This window comes from Camelina sativa, chromosome 16, assembly GCF_030686135.1.
Source record: "Camelina sativa cultivar CO46 ecotype springtype chromosome 16, ASM3068613v1".
NCBI lineage: Eukaryota > Viridiplantae > Streptophyta > Magnoliopsida > Brassicales > Brassicaceae > Camelina > Camelina sativa.
The window spans coordinates 29,862,893-29,888,405 of record NC_141895.1 but is presented as its reverse complement, the minus strand read 5'-3'; the positions used below and the strand labels follow the sequence as shown (position 1 = coordinate 29,888,405).

At 36.6% G+C, this 25,513-nt stretch overlaps 3 protein-coding genes, 2 long non-coding RNA genes and 3 pseudogenes across 7 annotated transcripts; 2 read left to right on the top strand and 6 right to left on the bottom strand.

Moving 5' to 3' along the window:
- Positions 1–324: 324 nt before the first annotated feature.
- On the bottom strand, positions 325–2,178 carry LOC104752854 (transcription termination factor MTERF15, mitochondrial-like). The gene has a single exon (XM_010475113.3). The coding sequence runs from the start codon at positions 1,934–1,936 to the stop codon at positions 680–682; it is 1,257 nt and encodes a 418-aa protein (XP_010473415.1). The 5' UTR covers positions 1,937–2,178; the 3' UTR covers positions 325–679.
- Positions 2,179–2,468: 290 nt separating this feature from the next.
- Positions 2,469–4,281, bottom strand: LOC104752853 (uncharacterized). Its single transcript, XM_010475112.3, has one exon. It carries the CDS (start codon positions 3,859–3,861, stop codon positions 2,590–2,592), a length of 1,272 nt encoding a protein of 423 aa, XP_010473414.2. The 5' UTR covers positions 3,862–4,281; the 3' UTR covers positions 2,469–2,589.
- Positions 4,282–4,449: 168 nt separating this feature from the next.
- LOC147926103 (uncharacterized) lies at positions 4,450–5,874 on the bottom strand (annotated as a pseudogene).
- Positions 4,450–8,084, bottom strand: LOC104752852 (uncharacterized). The gene is made up of 2 exons (XM_010475111.3): positions 6,385–8,084; positions 4,450–5,705 (listed from the first exon to the last, which is right to left on the bottom strand). The coding sequence occupies exon 1, from the start codon at positions 7,806–7,808 to the stop codon at positions 6,396–6,398; it is 1,413 nt and encodes a 470-aa protein (XP_010473413.1). The 5' UTR covers positions 7,809–8,084; the 3' UTR covers positions 4,450–5,705; positions 6,385–6,395.
- Positions 8,085–12,303: 4,219 nt separating this feature from the next.
- On the top strand, positions 12,304–13,000 carry LOC104754120 (S-protein homolog 8-like; annotated as a pseudogene). Its single transcript, XR_015585117.1, has 2 exons — positions 12,304–12,553; positions 12,689–13,000. The product of XR_015585117.1 is annotated as an S-protein homolog 8-like (transcript).
- Positions 13,001–15,672: 2,672 nt separating this feature from the next.
- On the top strand, positions 15,673–21,612 carry LOC104754119 (F-box/kelch-repeat protein SKIP6-like; annotated as a pseudogene).
- Positions 21,613–22,842: 1,230 nt separating this feature from the next.
- On the bottom strand, positions 22,843–23,440 carry LOC147926102 (uncharacterized). Its single transcript, XR_015584000.1, has 3 exons — positions 23,362–23,440; positions 23,137–23,178; positions 22,843–22,998 (listed from the first exon to the last, which is right to left on the bottom strand). It is a non-coding gene; the product is annotated as an uncharacterized LOC147926102 (long non-coding RNA).
- A 154-nt stretch (positions 23,441–23,594) lies between these two features.
- LOC104752849 (uncharacterized) lies at positions 23,595–25,485 on the bottom strand. Of its 2 annotated transcripts, none has more exons than XR_762024.3 (10): positions 25,351–25,485; positions 25,136–25,190; positions 24,951–25,028; positions 24,776–24,851; positions 24,557–24,589; positions 24,341–24,387; positions 24,181–24,259; positions 23,994–24,097; positions 23,858–23,915; positions 23,595–23,732 (listed from the first exon to the last, which is right to left on the bottom strand). It is a non-coding gene; the product is annotated as an uncharacterized LOC104752849 (long non-coding RNA). The 2 variants fall into 2 exon arrangements; XR_015583999.1 differs by having other exon boundaries at positions 23,613–23,732; positions 23,862–23,915.
- Between the last annotated feature and the right edge of the window lie 28 nt (positions 25,486–25,513).

The window sequence follows — 25,513 nt, the reverse complement described above, 5'->3', positions numbered from 1 at the left end:
GGAAGAATATATATATATATATATATAAAGTAACCACAGAGCAAGATATTGAAAGGCTTACATGACTAGCTGTGATTTAAGTACCTCCAATCCTAAAACATTAAAGAATTTAGTGAAACTAAAGAACAAACACTAATTAAGGAGCCAAAAAGGCTTTACATGACCAATCCAAGAACTCAGGACCTGCATTGCATCATTCCAATCCATATCTGAATTTTAAATCATGGTAAGCATGTACTGAATAAACCACTTGATGATCCAAATCACAGTGATCAAATGGAGAAGCAGGGTTATGATGGAAGAGATCACAGTGAGACAACAGAATTGGTAAAAGGAACTATTTTTGGCTTTTTAAGTTACCAATCAAACTTCAACTTACAAGAATCTTCTTATCTGTCCTTAACATATAAATAAAGAACACTCTACTTGGAAATTGACTCTACACTGCTAATGGTTTCAACTTTCAATGGTCCAGACTAAAACGGGCACAAGAAAAATAAAATGGGATCAACAAATTTGTAATTTGGATTCATATGTCCCCTTCAGCTATTTGGCTGAGTTTCTGTTTCTAAGCTACAAACCTAAAGAGATTCAAAATGACAATTGTAAGCATATAGAGGGAAAGGATTCAGTGGAGGTCTTTCAGATAAATCCAATATCCTTTGACAAGCCTTATGATCTATGAAGCAAGATAGATAGCCATCAACTGAGCCACCAGCTGCTTGTCCTCGTGCTTCTTCACATACCTTCTTAAGAATTCCTGATTGGTATACGCCAAGACAGACGACATTGGAGGTAGTTTACTTCCAATAAGTCCTCTAGACATGAGAACTTTGATTACGTTACACCTTGGAACAGTCCTCTTCTCCAGGCTATATCCAAGCACCGTAGGGTTTGAGACCACAACCTGTATTGGCCAATTCATCTTCATCATCAAAAAGTCAGCCTTCTTCTTCACCATCTCTGCAGATAACCCAATGCACGGAGGAAATTGCTTGACCATCATCGCAAACTCATCTTTACTGAAACCTAAGCCAAGAAATGTTTCAATGGAGTCCAACATCTTCTTCTCCGTTACTCTAAGAGAGACAGGACACTTCTTGAAACTTTTCCATACATCTCCCACATCAAAACCTAACCTTTTATAGAGATTGACTTTTGCTTCGATTGATTTCTCACTCAATCCATAAATAACGTTAAGAGCTTCAACAAACTTTCCAGTGGTTGGATCAAAACCCATCTCAACAACCTTCTTGAGTGTTTCTTCAAATTTTTCTTTTCCACATACAGGTTGACGATCAGAGATGAGCAAGGAGAATAAAAACCTCTTAGGCATACCTAACTCTCTCAGAACCGAAACGTTTCTGATCTTGTTCTCTAGATTACCCTGTGGAAATGAATGACATACCTTTTTATAACTGGAAGAACAACTCTTATCAAGTAAAGTTTCCTTGACGAAATCATAGTACACGCTAATGGTTTTGTGCCCTTTCTTTCCCAAGAGTTTCGGAACTGTGGAAACAATCTGAGTGAGCTCAGAGCTTGAAGCTCCTTTGGAATGAAGAAAATGAAGCTTGGGACCAAGTGATCTCTCAGCATCAGCTATAAGCAGTTTTGGATAATCAGTAATGATGCTGGAGATCTGAGAATCTGTGAACCCATGCCTTCTCAAAAGATTCAGAACAGAATCAGGATTTGACTTGTCCTCGAAGCTGACTCTCTTTGAAATCGATTCAGCAAGTTTTGTAGTGAAACCCAATGACTCAACGAGGTAAGAGACTGTAAAGTTCTTTCCTTTCCCAACAACTCTAGGACTCACAGTAGCAACAGAGGAGAAGGAATTGAAAAAAGAAGATGCATTTTGCAATGAAACACTCAAGTTACGCCATTTATGCAACTCCACTGACCTTCTTCCATGGAGTATCAGAGAATACATGACAATTCAATGCAATTACCGAATCCGAAAACGAACAAAAGAGAAGGCAATTACAAAACCAACAAACTAAAGCCACAATCTTTGAAGCAATTCGACTAATCCCAAAAAAAAATTCAAACTTACTGATGAGAGGGGAAGAAGAACAAAAGACTCATTCATCTTTCAAGGATTCAAGTTTAGGTTAGGGGGAAGAACAGAAAAAAGAAACGATTTTTTTTTTTTAGGGTTTATGATATCAAATTGATTTTAGTTTTTACTAGGGTCTGCTGATGTCATCATTTGTTAAAAACATCGAATCCAACGGTTGCCAGTTGTTTAAAACATATCAATCTAACGGTTCCAATTGCTTTTATGGCTCTCTTTATGTTTGACAATTTGTTTAAGCTGTGAACATAATTTGGTTAATAACCAATGATACCCAATGTTCTGTACCTTATCATAATGAACAAAGCGAAGTAAATTGTGTTTACAAAGGCCATAATTGCCAGTGTTGTTATCTCTCTAATTCTTGAAGCCTTTTAATTCTAAAACGTTTAGCACAAAATTTGTGTGTTTCACATAACACATAGATTCAAAACTTCTTCAACAACAAACGATTCACCAAGAAACCATAAATTAACATTTAGATCCTATGACTAGCTAGCCTTTCTGATCTATGAAGCACAATCTCCAGTGAATATAGTCATCAACTCAGCCACAAGCTCTTGGTCATCAAACTTCCTCACAAACCTATTTAAGAACTCCTTATCAGTATTCTTTAAAACACACCCAATTGGAGGGAGTTCATTTCCTGTTTCTCCAAGCAGTCCTTTGGACATGAGAGTTTTGATCACGTTACACCTTGGTACAATCCTCTTCTCCATATCATATCCAAGTACTGCAGGGTGTGAAACCAGAGTCGTACGTGGCCAGTTCATCTTCTTTACCAGAAATCCAGCCTTCTTCTTAACCAACTCCGCGGATAATCCAATGCACGGAGGAAAGTGCTTGACCATCTTGGCAAACTCATCTCTGCTGAACCCTAGACTTAGAAACGTTTCAACGGAGTTCAATATGTTCTTCTCAGAGAGTGCAAGAAAGATCGGATACCTGTTGAACATCTCCCATCCATCAAAGCCTAACCTTGTATAAACATTGACTTTTTCTAGCATTGTTTTGTCGCTCAATCCCTGAACAATGCGCAGAGCTTGGACAAACTTTGCAGTGGTGGGATCAAAACCCATCACAACAACCTTCTTGAGTGATTCTTCAAACTTTTCTTTCCCACAAACAGCTTGAGCATCAGAGATGAGCAATGGGAATATCAACCTCTTAGGCACACCTAAATCTCTCAAAAGCAAAACGTTTCTGATTTTGTTCTCCTGCTTACTACCCTGTGGCAAAGAATGACATATCTTTTTCAAATTGGAACTCTTATCTGCTTCTATAACGACTTTGACGAAATCATAGTATCTGCCTAGAGTTTTCTCCCCTTTCTTTCCCAATATCTTAGGAACTTCAGAAACGATCTCAGTGAGCTCAGAGCTTGAAGCTCCTCTGGACAGCAAAAAATTAAGCTTTGGACCTAGTGATTTCTCAGCATCTACCATAAGCAATCTTGGATAATTCATAATGATGCTAGAGATCTGAGGATCTGTGAACCCATGACTTCTAAAAAGACTCAGAACAGAATCAGCATTTCCATTAACCTCGAAGCTTACTCTCCTCGAAATTGATTCAGCGAGCTTTGTAGTGAAACCCAATGAACCAACGAGGTAAGAGACTGTAAAGTTCTTACCTTTTCGACCATCTCTAAGGCTCACATCAGCAACGGCACGAGCAGAGGAAAAAGCAAACGCATTTTGCAAAAGGTTCGCTGAATCTGCCAACTTACGCCATTTTTGTAACTCAATGGAGCGTCTTCCATGGAGTATCAGAGAATACATGATGATGAGATTAACCACTACGAAATTCGAATACGGAGCACGCTCTCGATGTCTCAACCACTCTCACAATTAGAATCTGAATCGTACAACAAAAAAAACGAAACAGAGAAGGAGAACTCTACATTTTCTTCGGCCGTCTCGTCAGACCCTAAAATCGCAGAAAAATCAAAACTTTGGTGAAGAAGAAATGTGATGCTAATTGCTAACCCCCTTAAACCCTAATTTCATAAATCAGGATTTCTCGTTTCTGACAAAAAAAAGTAAAATACAAAAAGTCTCAGTCTGTGTGGCTGCTGGGGTTCGAACCCGGGTTTCTAACATTAGTGAACTTTTATGTTACCAGTCGCAAAAGCTCAACAACCTAGGAACACCAATTGGATGACAATGATTTATGAGTTCTAATGATATGAGAGCTTTTCAAAGGACAAATCAAAGTTATATGATCCAAAAGCAATCCTTTATATGTAGAAATATTTTCGAAGTATCATAAGATGAGTTTGGTATCACCAGCTGTGATTAAACTACTCGAATCCCAAAAATTCCAAGAATTTAGTGAATTACTAGCCTCTCAGCAATATTAAACACTAATTCAGGAACAAAAAAATGCCTTTTTATGACCAACCCAAGAATACAGGGAGCTGCATTGCAATTATTCCAACCAATATCTGCAGCAAATAAACTCTCCCCTCAAAGAAACAAAAAAAAAAAGGAAGAATTTGAATGACAATGTAAGCATAAACTGATATCAGAAGTGATTATCCAAACTACACTCCTTAACGTTATCATGAGTGGTGTGTGCTTTCAGCAAAGATAGCCATCAACTCAGCCACAAGCTCCTTGTCACCGAGCTTCCTCACATACCTTTTTAAAAAAATTCTGATCGTTGCATACCAAAACAGACTGCTTTGAAGGGGAGTTCACTTCCTTTGTCTCCTCCAAGCAATCCTTTGGAAATGAGAGTTTTGATTACTTTACACGTACAATCCTCTTCTCCATGCTGTATGAAAATACCTGTGGGAACAAAAGGCACAGAGCGGCCAATTCATCTTCTTAACCACAAACTCAGTTTTCTTCTTCACCAACTCTGCAGAATATCCAAAGCATGCAGGATGGCATTTGACCATTGTCCTGAACTCATCTCGGCTGAATCCTAGACCTAGAAATGTTTCTACGCAGTTCAATATTTTCTTCTCCGAAACTCCTAGAAACATTGTAACTTCTTGAACATTGCCCATATATCTCCCACAGAAAAGCCTAACCTTTTATACACATTGACCTTTTCTACTATTGTTTTGTCGCATAATCCTTGAATAACACAGAGGGCATCAATAAACTTTGAGGTGGTTGGATTAAAACCTATTTCAACGACCTTCTTGAGAGATTCTTCAAATCTTTCTTTTCCAGATACATGTTGCCTATCAGAGATGAGCAAAGGGAATAACAACCTCTGAGGCACACCCAAGTCTCTCAAAGACCAAAAGATTTCTGATTTTATTCCTGCTTACTACCCTGTGGCAAAGAATGACACAACTTGGAACTCTTATCAGCTTCAAGAACCTCTTTGATGAAATCATAGTATCTGCTTATACTTTTACCCGCTTTTTTTCCCAAGATTTCAGGAACTGACGAAACAACCTCAGTGAGCTCAGAGCTCGAAGCTCCTCTGGACTGCAAAAACTTAAGCTAGGGAGCAAGTGATTTCTCAGCATCTAGTATAAGCAATCGTGGGTAAGCCCTAATGATGTTGGAGATTTGAGATTCTGTGAACCCATGGCTTGTAAAAAGCTTCAGATTGGAATCAGGATTGACCTTGCCCTCGAAGCTAACTTTTCTTGAGATCGGTTCTGTAATCAAACCCAATGAATCAACGAAGTTAGGGACTGTAAAAATCTTCCCTTTTCGACCATCTCTATTAGCAGCAGAAGATTAAGAAATAGAAAAAGCATTTTGCACTGGAACTCTCAAACTATAAACAAATCTGTACCTGCACTTGCAAGGGGACCTCATCCTCATGGATAAAGTCAGGTGTTAAGAATATGCAATGCTAATGAAACTGTAACTGAGAATCATCTAACAACCATGTAGAGGGACTAGGGTCATATTCTTTAACAACCATGTAAAGATGGAGCTAAAAAATTTCATCTCCTTGGCTCTAACCTTAACTGAAAGATATAACTAACCAAGGTTATTTATGATATCAAATCTGAAATCACCAATATCTTCGAAAACTTGCTCATAGGATTGATCGTAAGCTATCTGACTACCTAAGTTGCTTTGCTTATGCATTTCAGATAAAAATATGAATGCAAAGTAACACATATTTCCAAGTTCGTAAGCCGCTTAAAGAGTTCAAGGACTCAATAAAGATTGCATATTACTTTTTGTTATTTTCCAAGTTGGATTGCATATTAAAACGAGTCAGATCCACATCAATTGAGATTACAGAAGTCTATAAATAAAGCTCCTCATTTCACTTCCTCATAAAGATTCATGGACGAATCTAAAACTAACACAAAAACAGACCTTATTACTGCTCATTGTAGGATTGGCCGTAGGACTTCTGACTTTTTACCATTTTCCCCAGTGAAGATATCCATCAACTCAGGCCCCAGCTTGTCATGCTTCATCACATACCTCTTTATAAACACCTGATCGGTACTTGTCAAAACAGATGACATTGGAGGTGCTTCACTTCCGTATTTCATTAGTCCTTTTGACATGAGAGTTTTGATAACATTACACCTTGGGACAGTCCTCTTCTCCAGGCTGTATCCATAAACCTGAGGGATCATAACCAAAGCCTCTAGTGGCCAATTCATCTTCTTCACAATAAACTCAGTTTTCTTCTTCACCGTCTCTGGAGTATAGTCAATGCACTGAGGATATCGCTTGACCATCATAACAAACTCGTCTTTGGTGAATCCTAGGCTTAAAAATGTTTCAATGGAGTTCACAATCTTCTGCTCTGAAGAACAAATGCATTTTGGATGCTTCTTCAACAATGACAGAACCTCATGTTTGAGAAGACCACACCCCTTAAGTGTTTCAAACGTATGAGTTATCTTCTTCTCTGAGTATGACAAAAAAGAAGGCCACTTCTTGAAGATCGTCCATACATCAGCCACACCAAAGCCTAACCTTTTGTAAACATTCACTTTTTCCTCTATAGTCTTATCGCTCATTCTGTAAATAACACGCAGAGCTTCAACAAACTTTGATGTCTCCGGATCAAACCCCATCTCAATAACCTTCTTGAGGGATTCTTCAAATCTTTCTTTACCACATACAGGTTGGCTATCAGAGATGAGCAATGGGAATAAAAACCTCTGAGCCACACCCAATTCTCTCAAAACCGAAATATTTCTAATCTTGTTCTCCTTGTTACCCTGAGGAAAAGAATGACATAACTTTTCATAATTGGAACTCTTATCAGCTTCAATGACGTCTTTCACGAAATCATAGTACACACTTATAGCTTTGTGCCCTCTCTTCCCTAAGATCTTAGGAACTTTAGAAACAATCTCAGTGAGCTCAGAGCTTGAAGCTCCTCTAGACTGCAAAGACTGAAGCTTGGGAGCAACGGACTTCTCAGCATCTAATATAAGCAATCGTGGGTAAACCGTAATGATGTTTGAGATCTGAGACTTAGTGAACCCATAACTCCTCAAAAGACTCAGCACAGAATCAGGATTGACCTTATCCTCGAAACAGACTTTGCTTGAGATTGATTCAGCGAGCTTTGTAGTTAAACCCAATGAACCAACGAGGTAAGAGACTGTAAAGTTCTTACCTTTTCGATCATCTTGAAGACTCACAACATTAGCAGCAGCAGTAGCAGAAGAAGAGAAGGAATTGGAGAAAGGTGTTGCCTTTTGAACTGAAACACTAAAATTAGGCCATTTCTGCAACTGTACCAATCTTCTTCCATGGAGAATCATAGAATACATGACAACAAGGGCAAAGCTAATTACCGAACCAAGTAAATGAGTGGAAGAGAAGTAAGAAAAGCCACAGTTTGAAGCAATCTCAAAGCTTCTCCAAACTTAGGGAGAAGACGAAAGAGTAGACGCGCGAGTCCTGGTAAAGATCGATGAGTGTTCGAGTTCGAAACCCCAAATTCACAAAAATCAAAAATTTGGCGGTGTGGGAAAAAAACTAGGGTTTATGAGCCTTGAAGACAATTGCACGGACAGATATTGAAATGAAACATTGAACTTTATATTAAAGTTGTCTTCCAAGGTAAATTATTTTGTGCAATTTAGTTTTTTAGGTCTTTCACATTCTTAAATCCAAATGTACTAGTGGGTCAATGTTACCAATCACACAACTTTAACACATTTGCGGTATTTTAGGAGAAAAGATAAACTACTTTATTCGTTTTTTTAAATTGAACAAAGTTCAGCAGACTGCACTTAGTTTTGTAAGTTGGGTATTATCTAGCGTTATTATAAATAACGCACTAGATGTCTAGATACAAAATAATACTGATTTATGTTTAAATTTTTCTTTTGTAATTAACAAATGATTTTATGCTAAATGGATTATTTAATTTAAATTGTTCTAGATTCTCATTAATAAATTACTTTTTTGAAGTGTCTTTTTAAGAAATTCACATATGTTATAAATAACACAAATGTTAATAAATTATAAATAATGTTTTTAGTTTTGCATAAAATATATCTGCATAATAGTTTAGAATAATTTTTGGTATTAAAGGTTTGAAATAATTTTCCATTAACACAAAACAATTAATAATTTATAATTATATTAATTATTTATTATTTTGTACCGCTTATTCTAAAACCGCAATTTTGTTTTCACCAATCAAACATTATTCTGTACCGTTTATTTTGTACAAACCGCACTTCTCCCGCAAATATATTTCTTCCGCACGTACCGCAGTTGAACCGTACCGCACTATAATACCGCTTTCCCCGCACATCCAAAACCGCGGTTACCATTCGGAAGATCCGTCCAATGTGCGGGTTTAGAGTGTCTCAAATAAAATTAAATTTAACAAAAGAATATAAAGTAAATGTTTTTAGTAAGTAAAAACTATATATAAAAACAAATAGATACATCGAAGTGTTTAATGTGATATTTGGTGTAAAATGTGTGATTCTGCAGTTGAGACTATTAATTACATTTTTTCTGAATGCCCTCACTCATGTGAAGTTTGGGATTTATCTCCGACTCTAGTGTCATCAGAGAGTTTTCCATATGTGTCGGTGTACTCAAGTTTGGATTTTGTTTTCTGGAGGGATGTCTCTCAAGAGGGTGATCCTGATCGACTTATTCAATTACCATGAGTTATATGGGCAATCTGGAAGGCCATAAATAAATAAAAAATTCAAAATTTAGAGATCAATATGAATGATATAATTGCTCAGGGTTTGGGCGATAAGTTAGCTTGGAAAAAGGCGCTCTCTTTTACAGCGGTCATGTCAGCTCCATCTTCGTCCTCAGATGTCTAGGTTTCTTTACCTTGTTGTCAGATTGATGGTTCTTGGAAAGCAACCAATATGCATTCAAGATTGGGCTTGTGGTGTTGCGTTGATGAGGAGGGAACCTTGTTATTGGGGACCAAGTGTCTAAGACGAAGCCCCTCCCCCTGCATTCAGAGTTAGAAGCGTTGTTGTGGGCCATGGAGCGGATACGTGCTGAGTTACTCACTATGGTGCAGTCCCCTGAATAATGGTCGTCCTTTTCCAACTTGCTCGATGAGTTTAACTCACATATTTTATGTTTCATCTCTTGGATCCCGCATGCGTCAAATTCGAAGGCGGATTGTCTTGCATGTGCTTCGCATTCTCTTATCTCTGAAGTTTCTTTTGTAAACCCGTTCCCTCTGGCTTGGGCAACTGAGAATTTCTTTTTAATTTATTGTTTGGTTGAAAAATAAAAAATAGATACACTTTTAGTTATAGAAAATAGTTGTAGATGAGTTCAAAATTATTAAAATTAAATTAAACTTAACAAATATATATATATATATTTAATTTTTTTGGTAAGTAAAAATAATGTATAAAAGTAAAGAGATAAACTTTAGTTATATAAAATACTTGTTTTTTTGCTATAATACACTAACGTATATCCATTTACAAATCTATTGTCTACATTACCACTAAAAGTGTATTTGTACACACAAATATATTTTACTGTTAAAATATACTCGTTAGTCTTTACTACTACCACCAAATTGTCTTGATGAACACATTAAATAACATATTATATGTCTCTACACTTTAACATATTTATAGTTACAAAAACCATACGTTATCTTACATACTCCTATTTTATATATTACAATAGCAGTCTTTTGAATAAATTATTTGATTGGTGAAAAAAATATGAGACAATCTAATTTTATTTTTATTTTTTTACTTCAACAATCTTTTTCTTTATGTAAATGTGAGTATTTACATTTTTTTAGAAACAGTAATTAATTGTATAATTTTCATAATCATTTTTTTATCTCATATAAAAAGTAATCTTTTTTCTTGTAAAATTAGCAGCTTAAAATTAAAATAAGTAAAAAAATATTATAATTTCTAATTTTATGATATTTATATATATATATATATATAATTTATCTTATAATTATATTTTAAATAAAATAAGGTTTTATTTTATCTATTTTACTTTTTTATAAAACTTTTTTATGCTAGGTTTTGAATTTTTATATTTTTATTTTTTAAAATATTAATAAATTTAGAATTGACATGTGTCGATATCTGAATGATGCAATTGACATGTGTCACGATCTTGTTAATGAGTAACTTTGACATCAAACTTTATATAATCAGATGTATTAAACATTAAAAAATTGTCAATTGGATTTAAATCAGAGATTAATCGGAACTAGTTTTAGGAGTTTTATGTAATCGAGAATTGATAATGGTCCAGTGGTTTTCGTATGTACTAAATTCCCCCGGTCCACGGGTTTGAAACCCACAGTTCTTGTTTTGCGTTTTTAACAGTTTTATTAATAAATGCAAAATGACGAAAATACATTCTTCTTCTTAATCCTTTATGTCGATCTGTAAATCCTTGTAAATCCTAATTTCAAGTTGATTCTTCATTTTTTCACCTATTAGTCGTTTTAACATGTTATTTTCATAGTTTCACCTCTCATATAATAGTTCTATTAAAGAAAATCATAGTTAGAAGTTCAAAAGCCCTCAAATTTTTTTTTTTTGATATTTCCAATTTGTTCACTACAATAAGAAAAATATAAGATGACGTAGATAAAAAAACAGAAATGATAAAAAAATAAACTAAATATTTATAAGGTTATTCTATAACATCATCTTATCCTACTATATTAATTGAGAAATACAAATATGAAACTAACCTTATAAAATGTTAAAAAATTACATTGTCATGCTATTGGGTTTAAGACATATGTTTAATTTTTCAGTCAACATAAAAGGTCATTTTAATATTAAACTAATAAAATCTTTTAAATAATTATTAGTTTCCCAAAAAAATTATTTTCTCTTTCTAATTAATTATGGACAAAAATTAGGAATTATTGTTTTAAAATATAAACCAATCAGAATTTTAAAAACTAAGATTTTGTTAAGATTTTAAATTATGATTTTCCTATCAGCTTTCTTTTATTTTATTTTCAAATTATTTTGATTTATCATATAAATTTTATGATTAATAAATATGTAGAATTTTTCTACATATGTTGTGTTTTGGATTTTTAATATTAAATATATATTAATCTATCTGTGAAGAAAAAAATGTGTTCTATGTTTCACATTGGCGGGTTGGTAAAACTAAATTTATGATGTAGATAAATTAATAAAATTTATTTGCTCACAACTAGAATATTATAATTATTATTTTAAATATTTCACAAAATAATGATGCAAATACAACAAACAAAAATTATAAAACTGTAAGATACATCAAATAAATTAAAATACTATATTATTCTAAAATAATTAGTTTTCAAAAAGATATATTGTGAAATACCAAAAAATTGTAAAATTAAAAATAAATACTATCTCAAACAAAATAATAATATTTTTATTATTATATTATTATTTTTAGAAAAATGTTGACTCTCCTAGTCAAATATGAAATGAAAAGACTATGAAAAAGACCATAAATGTATGAGCTATGTAGTTAACAAAATTTAGATTTAAGAATGAGTAATAACCTTATAAAAACACCTAATCTACATCATCTTATAAAAACTAAAGTTTTATAAGGTTATTCTATAACATCATCTTATCAAATATGAAATGGAAATACTATGAAAAAGACCATAAATGTATGAAGTTAACAAAAAAAAAATTGACAAAGAACTGAAGTAAAGAATATAAACTAATATCACAACTATTTATGAAGATACCTAAATACATATGTATGTGAAAAGTATATATATATTACATATACATGTAAGGAGAATAAAATAAAATAACAAAGATGGAGAAAGTTCTAATTTATTTCATATTCTTTTTTTTTCATCTCCACCCAAAAAATAAACTCTCTTCTTATATTTAGAAAATTTAACATAGAAATTTCAAATCATCTTGCAAGTAACAATAAACTTATGTTCAATTGTAGATCTGGCGAAGATAAAATGACCTTACTTACTTTTCTTCCCTCCAATAAGGAATGGACAACCCGAATCACCGTATTTCCAAAAAATTTGATATGGTGCAACTTAAATAAGGTAATTGATTTCAAAATTATTTTTATTTTCTTCACATTCTTATAGGTTTCTAAATGTTTCTACAATATTTTCTCATTTTATATTTAAATGGTAGATTTGAAATACATATACTTTTTGTCATCATATTTTTTTCAGGGACCTAATTATGTGGAGCATGCAACGTTTAATGCATTTATCGGGAAACAAATTTTTATACATAATGTATGTGGGGGTAGAAAACCGAATGTATGTTTCTGGCAAGCGCAAGAAGATGGAATATATATACAAAATAATTCCGCGGCAACTTTTAAGTTTATGTATAAATGGGATACAAAGGATTTGACAAATATATGATTTTAATTAAATATGTTTTTCTCTTAAAAATATTATTAGTTTGTCAATATCGAACATATTACATATAATAATGTTACATTGAAAAAATCTTAAATAAAATAAAGGTCTTTTAATAAGATAGTTTTCGTTTAAAACCATGATTAAAAGAGCTGTAATTTATTAATAATTGTTTTGCTTGGTAAGATCCCTCCTATTAATTGAAAAGTATTTTAACAAAACAACATTAGTTTTGGAAAAAAATTACACCAAAATGCTAATGGAAAAAGATAAATTAATTCATTTGCGATAGGGGTAAAACAATCATTTAAGTATATTCTAAACGAATAAACGCGCGGATCTTGGGTCGGATTTTAAAATGTTTCAATTTTGATGAGTCTGCTTCACTGCCTATAAAAATTAACTCTCGAATTCCTCTAGAAAATGTTTTCTTTGATCTTCTGGTCAAAAAAAATGGTTAATAATATGCAATGTCACATGTTCAATCTGAGTGTGAATCCATACGAAATAAAATTCAAATTCACAAATCCAACTCGTCAAATTGTGCAAATACATACCTAAGTCGGTATTAAAACACCGTCAACAGCTAAATTTAACGCTCAACAAAAAAACAAAAAAACTCCCGTAACAGATTCATATTTGAAAAAGGAATTAGTTTATCCTTACATTTGATTAAAGATTTTCTCCCGTAATATTTATAATCTATACTAGTATTTTTGCATCACTTTTTGCTTAAAAATATGTTTATGGAAACATTTACCATTGGATACCGTGTAATGCTTATATTCATATCCAAATTAATTCTCTCAACTATCCTTATAACCAAACAGAATAAAAATATTTTAAATATCCATATATATAATATTCTATAGTTAATATTGATATATAGAAGATTTATTTCATATTAAAAAAAAATTATTCTCCTATCATCTTTATTTATTTTAAAATTGAAATGTAGTTAATCATCGTATCTTATTATATAAAGTTGGGTTTTGAAGTTAGTCATTAACAAGATTTTGACATGTGTCAAGTTATCAATCTGAGATTTTGACATGTGTAAATATTTAATAGGAAGAATTTGATTACAACAAAAAAAAATATTTTGTTTTAAAAAATATTAATAAAGTAAAAAGATAATTATAAAAAATTTCAGAATTTAGAAAAAAAAAAGTTTTAAAAAATAATTATAAGGAGATTATATCTATATCTATATATATATATTCATAAAATTAGAAATTATAATATTATTTACTTATTTTTAATTTTAAGTGATTAATTATTAAAAAATAGAGGAAAGGATTAAGGAAAATATACTTTTAATTATTAATTCTAAATTTTGTACTCACTTCTATATAATCAAATATCACCTCATATTCATTGCTTTCAACTTTGTTTAACTGGGAATATATTTTAATGGGAAGATAAATTTTTCTTATTTTCTTAAATCAAAATTTTCTACTACTTTCTCCTTTTTCAGTTGGGAATAGGTAAAATTAGTATGTTGACCAAAAAAAAAAGATTAATATATGAGTATTCTTTTTCTAATACTGTATTTTAAAATTTATTGTAGTATTTTTAGATTGTTTTAATTTATATTTTAATCTTTAAATGATTTGGGATTCATATATTAACATGTTTATAATTTTCTATTGTTTCTTTAATCATGCCAAATTAATTTTCTTTCAATTTCTCAACCTTGATTGGTTGGTCATAATTTTTTTTTTTTTTTGCAAACATAATTGTTACCATTATTCATTCAATCCCAAAGGGAGACAACGAATAAAAGCTCATAAACCTAATGAATTGATAAAATAGGGTAATCAAACACAAGCGTACAACAAACATAGATAAATAGATTGGAAAAAATAAATCGTTGTTCATAGATCCATAGGAACTCAAAGACTCTGACACCCTAGTTTGCGGAAATGTTTAAAAGAATTGATTTAGCCACATACGTCATCAAAATGCACTTATTTTTTCAGTCAAGGGTCCAGAGAGAACTTCATGATGGATGACATTTCTGGAAGTGATTGTCGAAATTGTGCGAATGAGGACAAAGCAAAAGAAATAGATGTAGGGCCCACTTGGGAAGGTGGACTCATAGACTAAGAGTAGACATGGGCTCACTAAACAATGTGGCGGTTGAAGCGTTACAAAGACAGAATCATGGTGTGTCAAAGACACTTCCACGAATACATTGAGAAATTTAGCATTAGTTACTATCAAAAGATTTTGTGACGATTGAAATAGGTTTTGACGTTTATTGGTCGTCGGAGCAAGCTATTTTGAGATAGTAAAAAGACGTGAACATTTCCTCTCCACACACAGAGTCGAGGTTCTCTCTATGGTGGAGAAGGTTGGACACAAGGTTATCTACCCAACAGAGGAAGGTGGAGGAGGTTGGACGCAAGATTATCTCTCCAAGGGAGGTTGGCGGAGCCAAGGTTCTCTCCATGATGGAGGAAGTTGGACGCAATGTTCTCTCCATAAGGGATGAGGGCGGAACCAAGGTTTTTTCCATCGCGGTCATACATTATTGTGATGATACATCATTGATTTTATATTGTGTTATCTATAAACACATTAAACCAACTATTTTACTTTCACTTTGGTATAGTTACTATCACAAATACATTGAGAAATTTAACATTAGTTACTATGAAAAGATTTTTTTTGTGACGAACGATTGTGAATTCATAATAGGACATGGTTTTGGAACATGAACCATAGAACCATTATATAAAGTAGTTGTAGTTCCATAGTTGTTCTAAAGTGAATTACAATTAGGTATGACCGGAATGCCACCACAGAGTAAAAGGAGGAAGATGACGACGTCATGGTCGTCGTTGCCAGACGCGGTAGCTGTGAGTTGCATGGCTCCCGTCTCGAGATTGGACCATGCGAACTTATCCCTCGTCTCAAAAAGACACCGCTCTCTCGTACTTTCCCATGAGCTCTGTAGCGCGCGAGCGCTTATTGGTTGCATCGAGGCATCTTTCTACGTATGCTTACGCATCTCTCCTGATCCAAACCCACGCTGGTTCATCCTCCTCACCCGTACTCGCCAGCTGAGGCCGATCCCATCGAACCCTAATCAGGCTCCGGAGTCATCCTCTTTTGTGGTGGTGGATTGGGGACTTTACATGATCAGTGGACTCTGTTAAGCCGGTGACCTAACGGATAGATTGTCAGCAACGTTACCAACAACCACAGATAGATTAGAGAGAGATAGAGAATACTGAATAATATTTTGATTGATTGAACATAAGATGCGGCAACCCTAAAGTGGGATAGCCTTAAATACAATACTCATAAGGTTTATTAAACGACAACATTTCACTTATTCCATAAACTAGTAAAGACTCTCTTTGGGGCAGAGTCTCTCCCACACTTCACTCATTCTTCCTTCAGCCACTTTGCTTCTTGAGCCAATCTTGTCTTGACCTTCTTCCTTTAGTCCTTATCTTCTTCTTCATGAAGGTAATGGGGACCCTTAGCCTATCAATACTCCCTCGCAGTAAAGCGACCTTTTCCTCAAGGTCGAAATCCGGAAACTGAGCCATCAAATCCGAGAGTGACTCCCAAGCAGCTCATCCACATGAGCATTTGCACTTGGTGTATCCCCGTACCTCAACAGGCGTGGTGGCTCTCTACCATAAACTGCGAAGAATAGAGTTGTCTGCGTCGAGGAGTGGTAGGACGAGTTGTACCAGTATTCTGCCCACGGCAGCCATTGTGCCCAAGATGATGGCAAAACACCGCAAATAAGTCTCCAAACATCGATTTACCACTTCGGTTTGCCCATCAGTTTGCGGGTGGTATGCGGTGCTTCGGTGCAATGCAGCTCCCTGCATCTTAAACAACTCAGTCCAAAAATTGCTCAGGAAAATTCGATCTCTGTCCTACACTAAAGTTTCAGGGAAACCTTGTAACTTGACCACTTCCCTTATGAAAGCTTCTGCAACTTTTTTTTCTGTGTATGGGTGTTTCAGGGGAATGAAATGGATGTACTTGCTGAGCCGATCCACCACCACCAAGATAGAGTTGAACCCCCTTGAGTTTGGAATCCCTTCTACAAAATCCAAACTTAGGTCAGTCCATACCTGTTTCGGAATGGGTAGAGGAGCAAGAAGACCCGCGGGAGACAGAGTACTGTATTTCTTCTCCTGACAGGTTTGGCACTTCGTGATGTACTGGACAACATCCTTTCTCATACCTCGCCAATACACCTCCTGAGTCAACCTTTTGAAGGTTTTCAGTGCACCTTCGTGTCCCCCTGTAACGCTTGAATGGAACTGTTCAAGTAAAGAAGGCATCAAAGAAGAATCTGAAGGAATGATTAATCTTCCTTCCTTGGACAGTAACCCTTGCTCCATTCGAAAACCCTCCTTTGTCAGACCATTCTCGAGTTCACCTATCACAGACCCATACTCCTTGTCTGCATTGAGTTCTACCTGAAGCTTCTCCTTGTCCAATGTGAGAGGAGCTATGAGTGACAGTTGCATGAAAGCTTCTTCATGAGGTCTCCTAGACAATGCATCCGCCACCCTATTTTCCACCCGTGGTTTGTACTCGATACGATAGGTCAATCCTAACAACTTTGCAGCCCATCTCTGCTGGACAGAGGATACGACCTTTTGGTCCAAGAGATGTCGCAAACTCCTCTGATCAGTTTTGATCACGAATTCCATGCCTGTAAGGTAATGCTTCCAACGAGACATTGCCTTGAAAATGGCCAAGAGCTCACGTTCGTAGACTGACTTGATTATTCCAGAGGATGAGAAAGCTTGACTCAAATATGCTATTGGTCTTCGGTTTTGAGACAATATTGCACCAATCCCAGCTCTAGAAGCGTTTGTCTCAATGGTGAATTCATGAGTAAAATCCAGCAAGCACAACACATGTAAGCTAGTAATTGTTTCCTTAAGTTTTTGGAACGCTGTCTTTGCTTCTCCTGACCAGCAGAACCCATTCTTCTTCAATATTTCAGTCAACAGTCTAGCAATCTGCCCATAATTCTTGACAAACCTGCGGTAGTAACCTGTTAGTACTAAGAATCCTCTTAGCTCCATGATGTTCTTAGGGACTGGCCACTCTAACATTGCCTCTATCTTCTCAGGATCAGTAGCTACCCCCTGTGCAGAGATGATGTGACCAAGGTAGGCTACCTTGCTATCTCCAAAAGAACACTTCTTCCAGTTAGCGAAGAACTTTTGTTTCTACATCAGTTGGAGCACCGTCTCCAAGTGCGTTTTATGTGTCTGGACATCGGGGCTGTATATGAGAATGTCATCGAAAAACACTAACACTAACCTTCGGAGATATGACCTGAAGAGGTCATTCATAATACTCTGGAATGTCGAGGGTGCATTTGTCAAGCCAAAGGGCATGACAAGGAACTCATAATGCCCTTGATGCGTTTTGAAGGCTGTTTTCTCCACATCTTCTTCCTTCAACCTGATTTGATGTTATCATGATTTCAAATCGATTTTTGAAAACACCGTGGCTCCACTCAACTCATCAAGGAACTCCTCAATCACCGGTATGGGATAGCGATCAGGGATGGTTATCTTGTTCAAGACTCTGTAGTCGACACAGAAACACCATCCTCCATCCTTTTTCTTAACCAGTAGTACCGGACTCGAGTAAGGACTGATACTAGGCCTGATCACCTGAGCTTCTAGCATTTCTTTCACCAAACACTCAATCTCATTCTTCTGAATGAAAGAGTACCTGTAGGGTCTGACGTTCACCGGAGAAGCTCCTGCCTGTAAGGTGATGGCATGCTCTCGGTTTTGCCTAGGAGGTAACCCACAAGGCGGCTCGAACACTCCTTCATATCTGCTAGCCACGGACTGTATCTCTTGTGAGTGGTGTGTTTCTGTAGGTGGTTCCTTGTTTTGGAATAATGTGGTCAAATCCAACAGATATGCCTCCCCACTGTGTTGCATTAGCCTCTCCATTGACTTGAGGGAAACCTCTTCTTTGGATAAAGCAGGATCTCCGACTAATGTTACCCATAACCTACCAATCTTCCAGCTTAAGGTACGGTTGAGCCAATTTATACGAGTATCTCCGAGTGTTTCCAGCCAAGTGTACCCGAGGATCACATTGGTGGCTCCTATCTCGAAGATGGAGTATTCCTCCATGATGTCAATACCTTGTATGTCCAACGACACTCCATTACTTGCCTCTTCCCTTATGGATTTGGTCCCCACCAACTATCACGCCAAACTCTCTGTTACTTGTGATGGCCAATCCCATTTCCTTGACCAACCGGTTGGAGATGAAATTGCAAGTAGCTGCGGAGTCTATCAGTACCACCACATCACGGTTAAGGATTTGACCCATCATTTTCATGGCCTTTTTTGAAGTTATTCCGGCTATGGATCCACGGGTCAGCGTATACACCTCCTGTTTTTCTTCATTTTCACACCCCACCTCCTGAGGTTCCAGTTCCTCCACATTAAATTGCTCAGCGTCTTCTTCTTCATCAACCTCCAAACATTTCAAACGCTGAGGCTTACACTTGTGTCCTGGTGACCACCGCTCCCCATAATGTCTACAAGGATTGAACCCCTTGTTCTCCTGTCCCGAGTTGGGCTTTCGCACCTCCTTAGGGTTGTCAAAGGGTTTCTTGTTAGCATTCCAGTCACTCCCTCGTTGGTTACTGGAGTACTGTTGGGAAGTATTGTCAACCATTGGACGTGAGTAGCTGCGTGCCTGATAGCTCATGTTCTCCGACTCCTGAGCCTCCACCAAACGAGCCATGTCTACCATTGCGATGAGATCTGGAGGTCTCGATCGCACCAATGGGTCCCTAAGGCCCTTCTTCAACCCTTTAAGGAAGGCTGCTTCCAACACATCACCTGGAACATGTGGTAGTTCAACAGACAGCTCTTCAAACTGGGCACGATACTCATCCACCGTTCCCTTCTGCGTCAGATTCATCAGATGATCTACCGGAGAACATCCGCGACTGGGTTTAAAACGCTCCTTGAAGCGATCTCTAAAGTCCTTCCAGGTCACGATTTGAAATCGATCCTGCGCGTACAGCCATCAAGTGATAGCTTGACCAGTCAAGCCGGTTAGTGCTTGGTCAAGCTTCTCAGACTCGTGGGTCTGGATCGTGACAAAACATTTCTCCACACGAAAGATCCAGTCTTCTGGATTACCACCTTCGTAAGTCGGAATGTCAAATCGCCTGGATCTGGGGGATTCGCGAGGCTGGTCAAAGGTCAGAGTAGGGATTTGCAGCTCAGAGGGTCGGTTGTAGTTCTCTGGCGGCGGGGGCAAAATCCCATCACTCTTTGACTTTTCCAAGGCTAACGTGGGTGATGGAGAGGGTTGGAACTGGTTACATGGGGCTGGAGTCGGGAACCCAGGTGGAGTTGCGCTGCCAGGTGTGCCGTAGATCTCGTTGCGCAGAATCTGGGACACTGCTTCTTGCAGGTAGACAAGAACCTTGTCGTGTTTCTCCATGCATGAAGTGAGAGTATCTGGTGTCAACGGAGACTGGGAGGTATCCTCGAGCTCAAGCGAAGGGTTCTTCGGATCTAAGACGACGGCGGGTACGTTTGTCGGAGGAGCCATCGTCAACTCTCAATGAAAGCACCAAATTGTTAAGCTGGTGACCTAACGGATAGATTGTCAGTAACGTGACCAACAACCACAGATAGAAGAGAGAGAGAGTACCGAATAATACTTTGATTGATTGAACATAAGATGCGGCAACCCTAAAGTGGGATAGCCTTAAATACAATACTCATAAGGTTTATTAAACGACAACACTTCACTTATTCCATAAACTAGTAAAGACTCTCTTTGGGGCAGGTCTCTCCCACACTTCACTCATTCTTCCTTCAGCCACTTTGCTTCTTGAGCCAACCCTGTCTTGACCTTCTTCCTTTAGTCCTTATCTTCTTCTTCATGAAGGCAATGGGGATCCTTAGCCTATCAGACTCATAAAAGGCAAACCCACTTCTGATGTCTGGTTCCTCGATTGTTTCTCTAGTACATGGCACCGTGTCCCGTCCTTGAAAGTGGCTCGTGCTTCCCCAGCAGTAAGCTTGCTCAACGGGAAGATATATGTTTTTGGAGGCTGTGAGGAGTTTGGTTCAAACTGGGCTGAGGTATTTAACCTAAAGACTCAAACTTGGAATACTTTGACAATCCCAGAGATACCCCACGGTATCCACCAAAGTGTTGTGATTGAGCATAAGGTTTACGCTGTTGATGAGGAGGAACAAAGCTTATACTTCTTGCCAAGTGAAGGTACATGGAGAAAAGGGAAGAAACAGGATTCTAAGCCAGGAAACAGACACGATTGGTGTGCCATTGGGAACTTGTTGTACTGTCGTGGTACTCATGGGAGAATACTATGGTGTGAGCCAGATGAGTTGGATTGGAAGAAGGTGAAAGGTTTGGAAGAGTTTCAACGGTCTCTCTCTGGTTCGATACTGCTTTGCTTGCACTCTGTACCAACCAAGGTCAAATATGATATCAGCAGACTCGGTAGCAACTCTGCTGGGAACATTGTCATCTTCTGGAACGCCCATCTCGGAGATCCTGAGAGTTTGGAGCTTTGGTCTGACGAGATTTCAATGGAGAGACGCCAGGGAGACGAGGTTTGGGGGAAGGTTGTGTGGTTCGGTGCTGTTTACAAAGTTGATCCTCTCTCACACTCATATAGCGTTCAGGTCTTACATTCTGCTTCTATAAATGTCTGAAATTCTAATATTCTCATTCCCTTGCTCTTTAAACAATTCTTGTTATTACTTTTTCATCTGCCTAATGCTAACTTTTATTTATATCTTGCACTTTGTTTTTTCAATCTGTTAGGACATATTGAACCCACTTGTATATATTTCTTTGACTTGGTTTGATTGAACTCTGTCTTTCTCTGCCTTATAAGCTCCACTTAATGATGAGAAGCCGTAGAGCAACTCTGGTGGAAAACACTTACATTGTGGACTATTTTATATTTCTGTCAAGTGATGAGATAGGTATTTCTCGTCTACAAAGATTACAAGATACATTTGTTTAATTTTATAGATGTGTCTCGTTCCAAGTTGTCTTATCAAAACCATGATTAAATCTGAACTAGTTATGATTTAGAAGATATCTCATAACTAGTTCAAACATTGGTTAATGGTTCTATGCATTGTTGTGTCTTTGTGCTTTAGTTTTGTATGCAGGTCAGTGCGTGGTTTGCCATTTTGGTTTGATTAGTGTCTGAGGTTTTTGCATCGAATTCTAGTGTCCCCTTCACTTTCTTTCTCCATCATTGCTGTTCATTCCCAAGAAGGTCCTGTTCTTGAAATGTGACTGGCAGAAGCAGAAGAATCATGATCTCTCTATCTTCCAATCATATTTTACCTAAACTTTCTTCTTAAGTGATACTTACCCTTAATGTTTACATCTCCAAGAATGGCTATGTTTACATCTCCTGTTCCGTTCAGTGGACTCAAAATCTTCATTTATCTCTAAAGGGTTTGGCATTAGGGCCAGTGCCATAGTGAGAGGCGAGAGAAAGAAGAAAGTGAAGGCGAGACATACAAAAATTACTAATTCCTTTTTTCCCAAGACAGATCAGATTCAGGCCAAACTGAGACTGCAAAACTATAAATTGGGTTTCAGAGATTTGTAGATTGAAAGCTCTTCTTTTGCTTCAGTGAACATAGCCATTAACTCAGCCACAATATCTTTGTCATCGTACTTCATCACATACCTATTTAAAAAATCATGATTGGTACTCTTCAAAACAGAATGCATTGGCGGCAGTTCGCTTCCTTTGTCTCCACCGAGAAATCGTTTGGACATGAGAGCTTTGATTAAGTTACACCTTGGTACAATCCTCTTCTCTAGGTTGTTGTATCCAAGTACCTGAGGGATCAAAACCAAGGCCTCTACAGGGCAATTCATCTCCTTCACCAGAAACTCTATCTTCTTCTTTACAGTTTCTACAGATAAGTTAAGACACGAAGGCTGGCGTTTGACCATCAATAATCACAAACTCATCCCTGGTGAATCCTAACCCAACAAAAGTTTCAAAACAGTTGGCTATCTTCTTCTCTGAGTGAGAAGACAACACAGTTTTTTTGCCTTTGTCTGCTCTGCAAAAATTAAAAGAAGACAACAACTTAACAAAATGATAAGTAGGTACTACTGAAACCAAAATCATAAATCGTGAAACACCATCAAAAGAAGACCAAAACGCATCAACTGTTAGCAAAACCGCCAAGAAACATCACCTGTTAGACTAGATCTCCAGAAATAAGCATGCAAGAATTATCCTATAGATATCAGCATAAACGTCAGTTGTAAATTGACAAAGAGTAGTAACAAATTATCCCATCAAAAATCATACCTGCTGCTTAAGCTATTTTAACGCAAACAGTTGTCTATCCAACTTCTTGGAGCATGAGAGTGAGATACAGAAACAGAGAAAAAATACCAACGGGAAAGAGAACAAAAACCTGAATAAACCACATCCACATGTCCATCCTTGTGTATCATAGGAGCTTAGACATAAGCGTACCACCTAAGAGACTTCATCAAAACAAAACAAATGGCATTAGCAGATTTAGCACCAAAAAGAACAACTTAAAAATATTCAGGTTTAGCAGACCTAAGATACCAACACCTAACCTCGAGTTTCTATAACAAAAGACAGGGACTTGAGCTAAAAACATGAATCCCAACATCACTAGGAAGATCTACTTCCAACCTGATTACAACATACTTTGGAGGGAAACAAGGAACGTATACTTGAATAACATGAATGTAACAACGATCAGTAAAAGCCATCACTGGTCAATTTTAGGATCCTTCTCCAGTCTCCGCAAACCTAAACCAACAAAACAAAAACGACAAGTAAATAACATGTAATAAGGCAAAAAAAACCACCGATGCAATTTTGAAAATTCAGAGGGCAAATAGAAAGGCGTTAGAGCAAGGAATCCGTGAGAAGACCTACAAACTTAGCCTGGAGAAGATGCAGTGATCATATCATAATCCGCATCCAAAACACCTGCAAGACGAAGAAGAAAGGAACGTAAGGAACAAAAAAAAAAGAGTGTAAAAGAAGTGTTAAGAGGATGAACAAAACCCTTGAAAACGTTTAGGACAGAGAAGAAGCGAAGCGTGTCCTTGTCTCCTTTTCTCCTTGTCTCCTCGAGACATCACCCTCATGATAAAAGGGTCAACCATAACCTGAAATAACAGAGCAATTAGTATATAACATGTAATTAGGAAAACAGAGAGTAAAAGAAGAGTTAAGAGGAAGAACAAAAAACCCTTGAAGACTTTAGCATAGAAAAGAAGCGAAGCGTGTCCTTGTCTCCTTGAGACATCACCCTCATCGATAACCATAACCTGAAAGAACAGAACAACAAGTAAGTCACATGAACATATTCATTAAGAAAATAACAACTTGATGCAATTTAGAAAACAAACCCTGGAAGCCATCACCGATCAATCGTGTATGACCTTCCTCCACAAACCTAAAGCAACAAAAAACAACACGTAAGTAGACAAAACCAAAGTGAAAATTTAGAAGCAAATAGAGATGCGTTTAGAGCCTATGTGTGCTCTGCAAAAGTTAAAAGAAACCAACAACTTAACAAAATGATAAGTAGGTACTACTGAAACCAAAATGATAGAGTGAAACACCTATAAAGACATAATTATTAGCTTCCAAAACATCTGCAAGACGAAGAAGAACAAAGCACCATTAAGGAACCAAACCAAAAAAAAAAAAAAAAAAACAGAGAGTAAATAAAAGAAGTGTTAAGAGGAAGAACAAAACCCTTGATTGAAGACTTTAGCATAGAAAAGAAGCGAAACGTGTCCTTTTGAACATAATAAAAATATTCAGTTTAGAAACCAAACCTTAGAAGAGTAACATCGAGTGACAACGATCAGTCAAAGCCATCATTGAGCCATTGTAGGATCCTTCTCCACACACCTAAACCAACAAAACAAAAATAAAAACAACAACAAGTAAATCACATATGTAATTATGAAAAACAGAGAGTAAAAGAAGAGTTAGGAGGAAGAACAAAACCTTAGCACAACGAAGAAGCGAAGCGTGTCCTTGTCTCCTTGAGACATCATCCTCATCGATAAAATCATCAACCATAACCTGAAATAACAGAGCGAGCAACAACTAAATCACATGAATAAATTCATAAGAAAGGAAAAAAAAAAAAAATCAGAGTGTAAAAGAAGAGTTAAGAGGAAGAACAAAACCCTCTAAGACGTTAGAAGAAGCAAAGCGTGTCCTTTGTCTCCTTGAGACATCACCCTGAGCAACAAGTAAATCACATGAACAATTTCATTATGAAAAGAGCAACTTGATGCAATTTTAGAAAACAAACCCTAGAAGCCATCAATCGTTGACAAACCTAAATTAAAGCAACAAAAAAAAAGAAAAGTAAGTAATTAGAAGAGAAAGACAAACAAACCAAATTGAAAATTGAGAAGCAAATATAGATTCGTTTAGAGCAAGGAACCCGTCACAAACCCCTGGAGACGTAGTCTGGAGGCGAATATGCGACGATTTGATCATAATTCGCGTCCAAAACACGGCAACACACCTGCAACACAAAGAAAAAAAAAAACGTAAGA